At 39.4% G+C, this 16,248-nt stretch overlaps 1 protein-coding gene across 3 annotated transcripts in view; it reads left to right on the forward strand.

Annotated features, from left to right (window-relative positions):
* Positions 1 to 15,802, forward strand: part of HELZ (helicase with zinc finger) — a 129,279-nt gene extending 113,477 nt beyond the window's left edge. For 2 of the 3 annotated variants that reach the window (XM_090291094.1, XM_090291095.1), the window contains exons 32-33: positions 11,722 to 11,974; positions 15,258 to 15,802. In XM_090291094.1, coding sequence (XP_090147220.1) covers positions 11,722 to 11,974; positions 15,258 to 15,595 — 591 coding nt within the window. In that variant the 3' untranslated portion in view covers positions 15,596 to 15,802. The remainder of the gene's footprint in view (positions 1 to 11,721; positions 11,975 to 15,257) is intronic. The other variant, XM_090291096.1, reaches the window with a different exon arrangement.
* The last annotated feature ends 446 nt before the right edge of the window (positions 15,803 to 16,248 follow it).

The following is a 16,248-nucleotide window of genomic DNA, read 5'->3' on the forward strand; positions in this document are numbered from 1 at the left end:
ATATACTGAGATCTGTTTCTGGGTTTTACAGTTTTCTCTTCATCTCTCTGCATGTTTCTGTACCAGAATTACACTGTTTTAGCTTTGAGGTTTTATAATATTCTAATATAATATAGTGTAAAGTCTCCCTTCTTACCATGTTTTCTTCCAGTTTCTGTATATGTGTTTGGGGTCAGGGGAGGGCTATTCTGTGGTTTTTCTACTAGAAGTTTAGAATACCTTTTTGAACTCTTCCTCCTCCCTCATCACCACCATCACCACCACCACCAACAACAACACCTTTCTTGGATTTTCATTTGAATTACATTAAAGTTGGGGGAATTGTGTTCTTATGAATATTTTAGGCATTGGTATAATCCTCAGTATTTTAATTTTATTTTCTCTCTTTCCCTCCCCTTTTCTCCTTTATTTACTTATTTATTTAAATGTTAAATTCTGAATATTGCTCTGTAAAATTCCGGAGTGCCTTTATTTCTGGTTAAATTTACTCTTAGGTTGATTTTCCCTTGTTTTTGGTTTTGAATGGGGCCTTTTTTTCCTTATTGTACTTTGCAGTCATTTTATCTTAAGAGTCAGATCCTCATTCTTCTGAAGTGGGCATAATTTTACCAGGTTAAAAATCTTTATTTAACATAGAACCCGCAATTCTGATACTGGTGGAGAGCAAAGCCTTTGCCATGTACGACGTGCTTCGCCATCAAGTAAATTAAAAGTGCTCATAAATAATAAATGGAAAATTCTTTTTAAAAGCATCACTACGAAAGTCTGGGATTTGTTTATGAAGCTGCAATGGTGCTGTTGTTGGGTGTGTCTTGTACTGAAAATGAGATGCTTGTAAGTCATGCATTCTGATCTACTTTCAATAAATCAACATTTACTTACCTTATCTGAGAGATGACGTGTATGCCCCTGTGATGTATCCACTTGGAAATACTTATCTATATGTTAGCTTTTGAACAAAAGACAGTTTTGACTCATCTGTTCATTTTCACTTTTTCCTTTAAGCAACTCTAGTTTTGAAATTGGTTGATAGTTTTGATTTCAGTTCTATTGTCAATTATCCCCTGTCCCAAATTCCCTTTTATGGAGCAAAGTATTGTACAGATGTAGCTTGAAGTTTGTATGCTTGGTTGATTGACGTGTTCTGCCCTTAGAATAGGTGGTAACAGCTCATGACTTGTGTTGTATAATCAGGTGGTATATTGGTATCTTCTCAGAAGTGTCCTCAGAAACATCGTTAATGTATGGTGTCTAATAAACCATCTAATGCACATAATAGAGACGGTGATCAGCGCATTGATAAATTAGACCTTGATCCAGGCTTAAATTATCAAAGCTAATCATTTAAATGAGATCTGTTTTAATTAAAGTTTCTGGCACCGTAGTTAATGAGACTTGGAATTTTCACTAGAGCATTTAGTTCTTCCTCATATTAGCTTTGATAGTATAATTATAAATAGACCCCAAATTAATTAAATTGCTAACCTTTCCCCTAGTTATTTATTTATACATACACATGTGAAATAGCTTACTAACCTCATACATTAGAGATATACCTTACAAGACAGTGATAAGCAAATTATGAATTTATACTTAAACTGACAATTATCTTTTAACACTAGAAATTTATACATGAATTTAGTCATTTAGTTTTCCTTCTTAAATGGCTTTTGAAATTTTAACATATTTTGATATTTAGAAAATGATATCAGTGGGCTTATAAAATAATTATGTTTATCAATGTAACGATTTCACAGTTTAACATGAAGAGTACCTATAAACACACATATATGGAGTTGAACCTAGATGAGGATCTCTGATAGAGTAGGATGTGCTTTTAAGCAATCAATAATGAAATTACTTAAGACCCAAGGACTCTAAAATTAGACCTGAGTGTCAGAGTTGCCATGTTAGAGTGCAAAAATAGTCTGATTGGCAAGATATGGATGGAGAAAGAACAGTCTCTTTATGAGAAAACTGAGAACCGGACAAAACAGTGGGAAACAAGAAATGGTCCAGAAATAAGAAAAGAAGGGAAGAAAAGTGTAGCTGATATATTCAAACAGCCTAGGGACCCACAAGACTGAAGGGTAGGTAGAAATACAAAAGTATTCTCTGCAAGAAGTAGTTTTCTTTTTTTAGGAAAGGGATCTTTTTCTAAAATTTTTGTTTTGGGTCCCTTGTCTTTTAATGTACTTCATAGAAATTTCCCTCTGTGGGGGGAAACATCTGTAATTTTAAACTCATTGCCCAGAATGCATTTTATTATAATCAGTTTGTGTGCTCTGTAGGTTTTTTAATTTAAATAACTTAAATAGGCTTGTATATGTCATAACACTTGAGCTATTTTAACAAATACAGCAAATTGTTGTTAACGTTGGTAATGGATTATATTTGGATATTTTAATAATAAAAGTTAAAATAGATTCTCATTGACAAAGGCTTTTATTTATTAAAGACTTTAAAAAACAGAACTCTGGAGCTAGATTGAGGCCTTGGAGATCATTTATTCTGAGTCCTCCTTTTGAAAGGAAAATGAGGCACTAAGATGTTGAAGGGACTGCCACTTAAGCAGGTACAGCTTAAAGTGAACCCGAGACTCCTGACTTCTAGTCCTATGCTGTTTTTGGAATGTTACTCTATTTTTCAGATCTTCTGCCATGAGTGAGAGTCATTCCTAGAAAGTGAGAAATGATTGTAATTACATGAAGCAGATGTGGGGGAAAGCCAAATTATGTTCTTTGTACTAAAGAATTAAATCTTCATTCAGTTGTATGGAGTTTTCCTTTTTTGGGATGGGGGATGGTGGTGGAGAAGAGAGGGAGATGTTTGTTTTAGGATTCTTGAATCTTAAAAGCTAGCCAGTTCTTCCCTGGCCAGTGTGGCTCCATTGGATGGAGTATTGTTTCATAACCAAAAGATTTTGGGTTTGGTCCCCGGTCCAGGTGCTTATGGGAGGCAACTAATTAATGGTTTTCTCTCACATTGACGTTTGTCTCTCTACTTTTCTCTCTTTCTAAAAGCAATGGGAACATGTCCTCAGGTGAGGATTACAAAAAAATAAAATTCATTTAAAAAGCAATTCAGAGACTTCTGGTCAAGATGGAGGCGTAGGTAGACATGCTTCCCCTCCTTGCACAACCATAAGAAGGATCACAACTAGCCTCAGAACAAAATCAAACTGCACAGAAGGCCAAAAACCAGGGATGTAAAGGAGCCATATTCAGCCCTGGCTGGTGTGGCTCAGTAGATTGAGCAGTGACCCACAAACCAGAAGGTCACAGGTTCAGTTCTCAGCCAGGGCACATGCAGGCCAGGTCTCCATTTGGGGCGTATGAGAGGCAATGGATTTATATTTCTCTCCTTCTTTCCCCTCTCTCTAAAAATAAATGAATAAAATCTTTAAAAAAAAAAAAAAAAGCCTTAAAAGCCTTATTCATCCAGACGGGCAGGAGGGGCAGAGACAGGGAGCTGGGGCGGAGAGGACACGGTGTGGTGGTGGCTGGCGGTCAGGCGGCCCTACATTTGTGTGTGGGGGATAAAAAAGGGGGGGGGATACCTGGGGAGCGAGCGATCCTAGTCCCAGGCTGATCCATGCAGCCCAGGGTTCCAGTACCCAGAAAAAAAAAACCCTTGTTGCTTCTAGCTGTGAAAACCAGTGGGGTTTGCAGTGGTGGAAGGAACTGCCTGCCTCTCAGGAGAGTCCATTTAAAGGGCCTGTACGGTCCTAGAACTTATGCAAACCCACCCACTCTGGGAACCATCACCAGAGAAACAGCAAGAGGGGTGCCAGTCACATTTGGGAAGTGGGTGAAACGTCTGGAAACGGGGTGAGTACTGAGCAAGTCTTCAGCAGCCAGACTGCAGCATTGTCCCCTCTCTCACCCCTCCCCCACATACAGAGCCACAAAGTGTTGAAGCGGATTGCCCCGCCATGGTGATTATCTAAGGCTCTGCCCCATACAACATAACAGGTGCACCAGGACAAGGAGTCAAAGCAGCTCTACCTAATACACAGAAACACACACAGGGAGGCTGCCAGATTGAGGAAACAAAGAAATATGGCTCAAATGAAAGAACAGAACAAAACCCCAGAAAAAAACTAAATGAAATCGAGATAGCCAGCCTATCAGATGCAGAGTTCAAAATGCTGGTGATAAGGATGCTCAGAGAACTCATAGTGTGCAGCAAAAGCATAAGGGAAGAAATGAAGGCTACACTAAGTGAAATAAAGAAAAGTCCATAGAGAACCAACAGTGAAGGAAAGGAAGCCGGGGTTCCAGTCAACCAGGACAAAATGAACAAACAAAAGTTCAGAAAAAGAGAGAGAGAATAAGAAGACTCAGGGTCATCTCCAAACATGCCAACATCCAAACAGTAGGGATTCCAGAAGAAGAGGAAGAGCAAGAAACTGAAAACTTGCTTGAAAAACAATGAAAGAAAACTTCCCTAATTTGGCAAAGGAAATAGACATACAAGTCCAGAAAGCGCAGAGAGTCCCAAACAAGTTGGACCCAAAGAGGACCACACCAAGACTCATCATAATTAAAATGCCAAAGGTTAGATAAAGAGAGAATCTGAAAAGCAGTAAGAGAAAAGCATGGAGTTACCTGCGAAGTTCCCAGAAGGCTGTCAGCTGATTACTCAAAAGAAACTGCAGGCAAGAAGGAACTGGCAAGAAGTATTCAATGTGATGAAAAGCAAGGACCTACAAGATTACTCTGTCCAGCAAAGCTGTCATTTAGAATGGAAGGGCAGATAAAGTGCTTCCCAGACAAGGTGAAGCTAAAGGAGTTCATCATTACCAAGCCATTGTTATATGAAATGTTAAAGGGACTTATTTGAGAAAAAGAAGATCAAAACGATGAACATTAAAATGACAACAAACTCACAACTATCAACAACTGAATCTAAGAAAATAAAAACAAAACCAGGCAGGGCAGTGGAGAGCAATGGAGGGGGGGGTGGGACGGATTGGGAGAACTGTAATAGAACAGCTTTTTAAAAAATAAACAAAAACTAAGCAAACAACTAGAACAGGAACAGAATAATAGATATGGAGATCATTTAGAGGGTTATGAGCTGGGAGGGGTAAGGGGAGAATGGAGGAAAAGGTGCAGTGATTAAGAAGGATAACTGGTAGGTATAAAATAGACAGGAGGATGTTAAGAATAGTATAGGAAGTGGCGAAGCCAAAGAACTTATATGCATGACCCATGGGCTTGAACCAAGGGGGGTGGGGGGGATTGCTGGAGGAAAGGGGGATACCAGGTGGAGGAGGCGTGAATTGGGACGACTGTAATAGCATAATTAATAAAATATACTTTTTAAAAAGTTAAAAACATAAAAAGCAAGCCAGTTGTAAGCTGCTAAATGTTTGGTTGCTTGGATGATTAATTTAGAGACTTTAAATACCAGAATATTAACATTAATGTGCTACATTTCTAATTGTTCTTTTAAAATGATACAAAAATTCTTGGACATTTTCTGTTTTTTTAAAGCTGGAAATTTTATTTAACTGTGATAATTGTGATTCTCAAAGAAAATACAGATAGGTACAAGTTGAAGGGAAGCATCTTTGAACTGTTTTATCTCCTACTCAGACGGGCGTTTTTCTCACTATAAGAAGCATTGTGGTCTATGATAGATAACTTGACTGTTTCATATTCAGGAAGCGTAAACAAGAGCCAGACAGATTCAGAAGAGCTCAGAATGTCACAGCAGTGATCTGCCATTTCTTTCTAAGATGTAATACTGCATTCATATCTCATTACCTCCTTCAGTACCTAGTGTTTGGATGTAGGAAAATAATATTGCTTGGCAGGACAATACTATTTACAAATCGTAAACACTCCTGCTTGGGAGATAGAAGTGGTGTTTTTCTTTCTGTAGACCTGAAGTGATTTTAATGCCCTTGGCTACAAAGTCACATTCATTTCAGTATACTCTCTTTGAAGAAAAACAACAGAACCTAGAAACAAGTGTACTCTGGTCTTGGAACTTAAGATAAAATTTTGATTCTATGAGTTTTGATGAAATCTTAGGAACCTAATGTGACATGAAAGTTGTTTGTAAAATTCTATTAAGATAATGCATTTTGTTTTTAAAACTGATATTTTAAAATAATATTAAAGAAATGGTGAAGAGTATTTCGTTTTCTTGGCAAGAGATGATGGTGGGTTTGGATTATGGTATAGCAGTGGAAATGGCGAGAGGTAAATAAACTCAAGCTCTATTTGTAAGCGAAACCCACCGGAATTCTTGCTGGATTAGGTGCGATTTGAAGTGAAATGCAGTAACATAAAGTATTTTGCGTCCACTAGCCACATTCTGGTTGCTGCACAGCCACTGTGGCCAGGGGCCAGCTCTGCACAGGGCACGTCCAGACCTTCCCCACCGTCACTGCTTTGCCCCAGATGAAGACGCGAACCATCGTTCAGCTCTTTGGAATTGTCCGATGCTATTTCTTTGGTAGTTTCTTACCATCTCTGTGTTTCTCACTTTCTGAAAGTTCTGTTGATAGGATATGAGACCCCCTGGATTCTTCCAGTCTCTTTCCCACCACCCCCTCTCATACTTTAATCTTTTTTTCCCCCTACTTTCTGAAAGATTTCCTTGGTTTGGTCTACAGACCCTTCTGTTGCATTTTATATTCGAGACCTCAAATGTTTACTTTCCGAGAGTTCTTCGTGCTCAGCCATTTCCTTTCTCCTCACATCTTAGTTTTGCTTTATAAATGCGCGCCTCTTCTGAGGAAACCAACTGTGGATTGTTCTGTTTCAGATTTTTAGTAAGAACTAAAACAATATTTTAAAAATATTTTTAAAAATGTTTTAAAAGGCTCACTGTCACTTATTTTTCCTGGACCTCCCTTCTTTCCCGTTTGCTTATCCTTTTATGCTGGAGACGCTCCTTAAATGTCTGGTGATCCTTGACTCTTGATTATCTGTGTCACTAAAAAGCAATGTCTCAGGGCCGATCGCCTGGCAGGCTTCTCCCTGGGGACTTTTTCATGCTTGAGTCCTTCTGATTGTTGGGAGGAGGGTGGACTGAGACCAGCTGTTCTGTGTACAGACGTCACCTATTCCCCCCAATTGTATTCCTTCACCTTCATCCCTTCCCATTGTAACTGGTGCTTCTGGGGCCTGAGCCTTTGGGGGAGCCTTTGTGGGCTTCTGCAGGGATTCGCTCCCTTCTCAGCTGGTAGTGGATGATTCCAAAGTCCAAATTACAAAACAAGCAATATTCACAGGGGTTAAATTTCCATTTTTATTCTCTACCTGTAGCTCATCACTTCCCCTATAAATAACCACTATTGTTAATTTTTAGTTTATCCTCTTACTATTTCTTTTTGAAAATACAAGCAAGTACTTATATGGACAGATTGCTCCCTTTCTTAAATAAAAGGTAGCATATTGTACGACTCTTGTACCTTGATAAATTGCTGCCCACCCACAGCAGGATACGGCAGTCTTCCTCATCCCTTTTACGGCTACGTGGTGTTTTCATTCCATGGCTGCGTCATAATTCATTTAACTGGTCTCCTGTTGATGACCATTGGGATCGTTTCCAGTCCTTGGTTGTTACAGATAGTGCTTCAGTGAAGAGCCTTAGGCAAAAACCAAGCTTTTCTTTAGGTGAGGTTTTGTGTATGTGATGTAGGAATAGTTTTTTACCCAAGCTATTGATGTTTAAAACTGAGAATTTAAAAATAATTATTAATGGTATTTAAAGTAATAATAATAAACCCACTATTTATTAATATAACATTTTTATAAAAATAACTTTTTCAAAACAAAAATATCTCGTGAGAAGAGTGCCAGTTTTTTTCAGTTTTGCAAATCTACCGCAGTATGTCACTTTGGTCAAAGTATACAAAGAAAATTTCCATCATACAGATAAGTACCAAAAAGAGAATTTTAATAGATTTTACAGATAATTCTTCTTTGATACTACATTAAAACTTAGCAGTTGGTAGTTAAAGATTAGTTGCAATATGGAATCGAAAATTCCACTGCGGTGGTCTTGGCCACAGTAAAATCCTGCAGGAGCCAGAACTCTTAATGGAGGGGAACCATCTCTGTTCGGTGGGGCTGTGGCCAGGCCACTTTGGCCTTTTATCTCTGTCCCCCTGCCACCAACTTAGACTATCTCCTGTAGAGAATGGAAGAAAACGGGACTTCACAACTTACTCTACGGGGCCCGTGTTGCCCTGATACCACAGTTAGAGACAGTGCAGAAGAGAAGACTGCAGACTGATGGCTGTGAGCATTGGTGCGGATGCCTCAGCTGAGCATTAGCAAGCTGAGTTCAGCAGTACATACAAAGCGATATGCTATGGCCATGTCGAGGCTGATTCCTGGAATGCAAGGCTAGTTCAGTACTGGAAAATAAGTCAGTGTAGTCCACCATACCAGCAGAAAGACAACATGATTGTATCAAGAGACAACCACAAAAACCCCACCCATCTGACAAAACACAACAGCCACTCAAACTCTTGGAAAGCTAGAAATAGAAGGGAAATTCCTTGACTTGTTAAAGATGACCTATCAAAATCTTACAGCAATGATCATACTTAATGATAGAGGTCGAATGCTTTCTCTCTAAAATTAGGAGCAAGGTTAAGATGTCCACTCTCAACACTTGTATTCAGCATTGTACTAGAATCTTAGCTAGTGCAGTATGGCAGAAAGGGAGGGAGGGGGAGGGAGGGAGGGAGGGAGAAGGTAGGGAGGAAGGGAGGAAGGGCATACAGATTGGAAAGGAAGAAATAAAAACTGTTCCTGTTCACAGATAACATGATTGTCAGTCTAAAAAAAACCTAAGGAATCTACCCAGAAAACTAACCAACAAAAGCCCTATGATTAACGTGAATTTGGCAAGCTTTCAGAGTATAAGGTCAGCACGCACAAATCAGTCTCATTTCTGTAACTAGCATTGCACAGTTGGAAATCCAAATGTAAAAGCCAGTACCATTCCAAACTCTCAAATAAAAATGAATTACATGAAAATCTAACAAAACCTGTATAGGATCTGTATGCTGAGAACTACAAAGTTGCTAAAATGTAGTTTATTTGTTATATAAATGATTTTATTCGGTTGTCATTAAGATTTCTCTGCCTGTACTCAAATTTTCTTTGAGGACAGATTTCACAGTAGCAAATGGTATTTTCATGCATTTACCTCCATCTGTGTTGTATGAAATATATATACATACATATGAAATATTCAATTTTCTCTATCTAATTTGAAGAACATAACAATTTCAAGTTTTGATTCTTTTTCTAACATAAAGGATCAGTTGTATTCATAATGTGATTTGGAATTGAATTTCGTATTTCACGCTCACATTCATCTTTGTGAGTAGCTGCCAAGGAGCCGTTACAGACGTGTGACGTGGTACTTCCACGGGTCCCGCGGTGCCTGTCAGCTGTGTGATTTGTTGTTGTTCTGGGATTGCAGCATGTTCCAGACTGTATAGGAAATACATGCAAATGATACATATTTTCAAAAAAGTTTAATTGAATATTTTCTCCTTTTATATCAGCCTTCAGTTGCTTTCTGGTTTTTAATTTACGTCATTGGAGCTTGGTGTTCATAGATATGTTCATTGCAAATAGGTGTTTGTTTATGCTGCTGGTGAATGCATGTCTTTCATGAAGAAGGGTTTATAAAATTAATGCCTGAAATTCTTATTGAGTGTATTTAGTGTTTTGTACCACTAGGGGATTTGAGTATTATAACCTGTTCCTTCTGAAGCCGTGGCGGACTTCAGTTTTACACTTAAGCTTCCATATGTAAAGGCTTCAGCACGTGACCCCCTACAGACTGTGACGGGGCCAGACACTCAGGGCATGGTAATAAGAAGAAACACTTCATTGAGATTCTGTGAGCTAATCATCTTCATAGCAAACGGTACAAAAAAGACACCGCACAAGCTGTTGTGATCACTCACCCAGGGATCGCCTGGCGTAGGGAACAGAGAGCAGTTTTGAAAGGGTTGCTGTTCTACTCAGCCCTACACGCTAATGACCCAGGCAAAGAAATTCCAGATGTGCTGATTAGTTAGGATGCACATTTTCCCCGAAAACTAGAATCAAATTCAGTATGATCGTGACCATTAAAAAAAATTGCCTTTAAAGCAGAGTAAACTTAAAGATGAATTTAGATGTATTTTTAGAGACAGAACAACAATAAAAATATAAGAGAAAAGGAATTAACCAGATGGAAGTATTATCTCTCGCCTTTCTCATCCGGTAGCTAAAACTTTGGAAATGCAGAACCACCCGGGCACCCGTCATCGAGTAGCGGAGAATCGCTGCCCTTTCTGCACGGGCAGCCCGTCCAGACCCCGTCCCTTCCCCGGTGTGTATCCCGGTGGTGCTGGCTGCGGTGACCGTTGCCTCCCAGTGCCTGCAGCCGCCATCCCCTCCATGCAATCAGCCTGGCAGTACCTGCTGTGCTTAGCTTCCCAAAGAGCAGCCTGCGGGGCTGTGCTGGTTCTCTCTCCTTTGTAATCGCACCCCCGGCGCCTGATTTCCAAGGACTGCGAACAACAGTGGGAAAAGGAAGGTGCCTCCGAATTATAGTGACCACAGACCGAACAGCAAATTGTTTTTGGGGGACAAGGGGGCCATAAAAGCCATTTAAGATCTAGCATGGGCACTTATCTTCCCATGTTACATTAAAATAGTTCTATAACAATGAGCCCTTCGCATGTGCCAGGAATAGTTCCAGATGCTATGCGTGCTGAACTCATTCATTCTCACTGCGCCCTAAGAGGTAGGTACTGTGGGAAATGAAGCCACGCTTCCTCCTGAAGTTTCCAAGAGGTTAAGTCAGTTGCCCAGGGAGACATTGCTGGTAAAAGAGCCTGAAGCCTCACCCAGGTGGTGGCCCTGGACTGAGGCTGCGTCCCTGACTGCTGCTCCATCCTGCCTCGCCACTCCAACTCAGACTGACTGTTGGTCACAACAGGCAGGCAAGAAAAAATTGGAGAGGACTTAGGTAATTGTTTTTTTTAAATCTTGAAATGGCTGGCAAATGGATCTTGTTGTGTGGGTTAGAGGAATTTAGGTCGTGCAGCTTAGGAAGGAGAAAATATGAGGAGTAAGGTATTTGGGTTTCAAACATAGAAACGATTTTTTTTGAAGAAAATAATGAATTTCTAGGTTAATTAAAGACTGTAAAAGGAGACACGTTAGCAAGTCCGATCAGGGGTATTTAATGTTGGGCAGGAGGAATCGTGTCTTGCCATCAGCTGGTTTAAGGAATGATAAGTTGGAAGGTTCTGAAGGCTCAGGCCCAAGAGATAAGTCTATTCAAGGCGGCTGTGATTCAGTTGATGATGAGTATAATTTCCGCATTTAATTTTGAGCAGATATGCTTCTTCATTCTTATTCTTAATCTAATGGTACAAAAACATCAATTGCGTTTTAGAACTGAAGACGGGAAGTTCAGTCCCATATTCTACAGGCAAGAAAACAATCACAAATTAGATATGTGCTGTCATTGGACTGTCTACTAAGGGCCAGAACTGAATTTGGAACTCAGGTCTCCTGATACCATGTCCAGAGCACAGGCTACTTTAGGGGGGTGTTTTTATAGTCGCAGAAAAGAACATGCTTGAGAATTTCTACTTAATAGAGTGCGATTGCTGTGAATGTAAGGAAGAGGGTGTATATTTCACTGATTCATGAAATGTCCTTTTTCTTTGTGTAGTATGAACCCAGAGGACCTGGTCGGCCCTTGTACCAAAGAAGAATCTCCTCTAGCTCAGTCCAGCCTTGTTCTGAAGAAGTAAGCGCTCCTCAAGACAGTCTTGCTCAGTGTAAAGAGCTGCAGGACCATAGTAACCAATCTTCTTTCAACTTTTTATCCCCGGAGTCCTGGGTAAACGCCACCTCATCTACCCCCTATCAGAACATTCCGTGCAATGGATCCAGCAGGACAGCTCAGCCCAGAGAGTTGCTAGGTAAGACAGAGCTGGTGGGCTGCTGCCGCTGGAGCTTTGAACTGCTCAGCTCCTGGATACTTACGGAGTTTTCCTCTTCCATCTCCCCCATTTGCATTGCGATCTTTGAACAGTATTTAATGGTCATAGCTCATAGACTAGTCTCAGGTATACATGTTGATTTAGGACCATATTGATTCCATATTTATGGTCTGGAAGGTAAGTAGATCTGTCTGTGTGGGGAACTGGTCATTTTGACCTGTGAATGGATGAAAGAGGGAGTGGAACTTAAAATGTATTTCTAAATACTAGATAGACTCACTTTTTCTTGGGAAAAGTTTGTTTTCTGTTTTGTTTTCTTCAGAGTTGGGGAGGTGGAGTTGGTTAGGTCAATATCAGTTTTCAAGGGTTTATTGTCAATAAAGTTGTTGACAATTTGAGACACAATGGAGTTTGATCATAAGAGAAATTCGTGAAGCCTAACAGTTTGAGATTAAGACATTCTTTGTTTACTTCTTGTATTCTAATGGACTGAAAAACCCAAAGCTAAAGAGTTAAAAAATAAATAAATAAAAGCATAGAAAGTCATTGGAATAGACAAGACTGTAAACTTGTAACGTACAGTAGGATGTCTAAAGTCTTCCTCTTTAGCCTTGAACACGATGCACTTTTATCTTTAATTTGCCCCCCCTTTTTTTAATGTGTGTATTTTGAATGTAAAGAAATGAATGATACTATTTGCATCTAATCTGTAGCCGTCTGTTTGTAGACTATAGACATTGCTCTTTCGGAACAAGTCTGTGATCTTTGGAGAATTTCTGCCCTGCTAGTAACTTTTATATTTGAAATTAATCTTGTTCATCGTTAGAATGTGAATCCATTGTTTCTGTAACTGACCCATTTTTGAGTATATGCCATACAGCATATTTTTAGAACATTAGACATGGTAGGACAAAAAACAGTAAAAAAATTTTGGTTTTGTTTCCTGGCAGGAGACATTGTCATTTTAATCTTTAAGCATTCATTAGTACCTATGGTAAAAGCTGCTATATTTTGCCTGTGGTTGATTTGTTATTTTAAAAGTCTAACATAAATACACTCCTGTTACCGTATTTAAATTTCTGGAGAAAAATCTAAATTACAAACGAGTGATGGAAGTCTGTTACTTTTTTCTTGTTTTGTTTATAATAATTTATTTCAAAGACAACATCATTTCACTCGTTTTTCCACCTAAATTTTAGGATAGCTGTTGGCCAAAATTAGTAAAAATCTGACCTGAGCAGATAAGGTAGAAAGTCGGGAAACGAGCATCCACAGCGCACATCATTTATGGTCTCTTTTATCCAAACATAAGATTTCTTTTTTCATTGCTAGGAGGCAAATGGTTGTATTCTTTAGTTGGAAGTAACAGTTAAGCATTAAAAAATTAATTCAAAATCACTAATATCCCGAAGCACAACTTCTTGCCTGTCAGTATGTATATATGTATGTATGTATGTATGTGTGTGTGTATTTTTAGAAGAATGTAGCAGTTGCCAGTGGTGAAGCAACAAGAAAATATTTTCTCCACAATGGTAAGCCTGAGTGGAGACATGTCTTTGACCTTTTTGAACTCTGTATTTCCCATCTTGGCACTGATCACACTCTGGGCTCTTATCAATCAGTGCCTGCTGACACGGAGCCAGTGAACGGAGATCCTGTGCAGTGAGGGGCTGACCCAGTCTCCCTGCAGGATCTTCCCACTCGGGGGTTCCCCAGCGCAGGTGGGGGTCGCCTCTCCAACATGCATGTGCTTGGGTTCTATTCACCTGTCTTGATTACAAGACATACTTTATCAGACATTTGATACATGAATGAGGCAGCTGATCAGTGAATCTCTCGAACATTGATGTTTCTCTCCCTTTTTCTCCCTCCCTTTCCCTTGCTCTAAAAATAAATAAAATCTTTAAAAAATAGCTTAATTATTTAAAAAAAAAGTAATAACACCAGTGTTGTGATTGCCTAGGGGGATGTGTGAACAGTGTTGGTTGAGTGTAAATTGGCAGAATCTTCCTGCAGGAGAGTTTGGCTGCAGTTTTATGAAAACCTTTCATTTGTACATACATGTGATCCAGCAGTATACTTCTAAGGGCTTACTCTATGGAAATAGTCATGAATATTAAGAAATATTTATCTCTAATAACATAACAGTGTATAAAAGTGAAATAGGTTATAATCCAAATTTCTAAAAATGAGCGGTTACTTAAATAAGTTATAAAATCTCTGCATTATATGATGCCCTTAGGAAAAAGGACACCAATGAATTAAGGCTTATTTCTGGTATTTGGGAATATGAAGGACTTATTTTCTTTTTTTTGCCTTTTGTGTAATTTCCAAGTTATCCTCAGTGAGTATGTTACTATGATCATAATCCAGTATAATAGTTACATTCTTAAAAGACTGAAAACAAAGCAGTGTTTGGAAACAAGTTATGATTTAGTGGGCAGTACAAGAGGAAGGGGAGAGTCAAATTTTAAGGACTTCGAAAGTCAGGCAGATTACAGGAAACGGGAACACAAGTTTATAGCTGCTTTTCCTTCACCGTATTCCATGTATACTTGTATATTCCAAGATAATGTAGCATTAAACATTTTTTTTTTAGATTTTATATATTTATTTTTAGAGAGAGGAGCAGGGAGGGAGAAAGAGGGAGAGGAACGTGGATGTGCGAGAGAAACACGGATTAGTTGCCTCTCACATGCACCCAACCAGGGACCTGGCCTGCAGCCCAGGCCTGTGCCCTGACAGGGAATTGAACCGGTGACCTTTTGGTTCTCAGGCCAACACTCGATCCCCTGAGCCACACCAGCCAGGGTGAAAAAGGTAGCATTTTTAAGGAATGGAATTCAGTGCTACTATTACTCAAGTTAATAATAAAAGCTGTTTTGACCAGCAGTCTGCCTATACAGCTTATTTTTAAGAAAGAACATGTTAGTTCCCATTTTCAAACTATGAGCAGTCAAAATAATAAATATCAAGTGTACAATTGTACAAATTAGACTTTTGAAAGCAAACCTTCAGACTGGACCTTTAGTGTATGTTAGCTATTCCATTCATGTAGTGGATTCTTTTTTGAGTGTTAGTAAGATAGAGAAGTTTGGTTAAAGGTGCCGTGATCTTGACATTCTGTGGCAGAAGGTGCCTGTTCTTGCGGCTGCCTTGTCCCTGAGTTCCTGGGGCGGAGACCAGCTGTGACACGTGTTGATGAGACGCATGCGCATCACTGGGCTCGCCGTTAACCTGTGTCACTGTTTTCTGCTTTTAGCTCCACCCAAGATCGCCCAGCCGCCCCCTGAGGAGCAACTGAAGTCTGAAAACCTCGAGGTGTCCAGTTCCTTCAACTATAACGTGCTGCAGCACCTGGGCCAGTTCCCCCCCCTCATGCCCAACAAGCAGATTGCCGAGTCGGCCAGCAGCAGCGCGCAGCAGAGCTCGGGGGGCAGCAAGCCCGCCATGTCCTATGCCAGCGCTCTGCGGGCGCCCCCCAAGCCCAGGCCCCCGCCTGAGCAGGCCAAGAAGAGTAGCGACCCTCTGTCTCTGTTCCAGGAACTTAGCCTGGGGAGCTCGTCCGGCAGCAATGGCTTTTACTCCTATTTTAAATAATCACTTTTTCCCCTCAAGGGAGAATGTTTTAATTTCTGTTTGTATCAATAGAATTAAGATAGTTGGACTTCATCTATAGATGCACAGTTCCCTTTGTTTTAATATTAAATATGTTCTCACTTAATTGCTTTGCTGCTAGACTTGCAACTAATTTTTTAAAAGTATATTCCATTATTTTGCATTTTGACGTGTGGGAATTTTGACAGCTTTTATGTAGAATAAAAAATATTTTTAAATTTGCGTATTGTTACATATGTTTGCATCAAGCTAGCAGCTAAGAGGTTAATTGTGCAACTATAAAAAAAGAAAAAAAGTTTGTCTAAAATGTATTTAAAAAGAAAAAAAAGTTGTAATTAGCATTTACAGTACATTTATTCAATAATATTACCATATGCTGGGTTTCTGTACCAGAAACGGCCAGTTGATGTACAAAAATGTATGTTATTTTTGCTTAAATTCATTTAAATTTTTTTAAAATAAAGGGCAGCATCTTCTAAATACTTTTTAAGTTTTATCAGCTTTTTTTTTTTTGTGAAAAGATGCTGCATTCTAAAACTTTTACAGTTTTAGACTACGTATGATGTGCTGATAATAACCTCCATCCACTGTAGGATAGAGTTCTTTGCAGGTGTATTTTGTATGCCACTGTTTTT

This window comes from Furipterus horrens, unplaced genomic scaffold, assembly GCF_987537825.1.
Source record: "Furipterus horrens unplaced genomic scaffold, mFurHor1.1.pri manual_scaffold_11, whole genome shotgun sequence".
NCBI lineage: Eukaryota > Metazoa > Chordata > Mammalia > Chiroptera > Furipteridae > Furipterus > Furipterus horrens.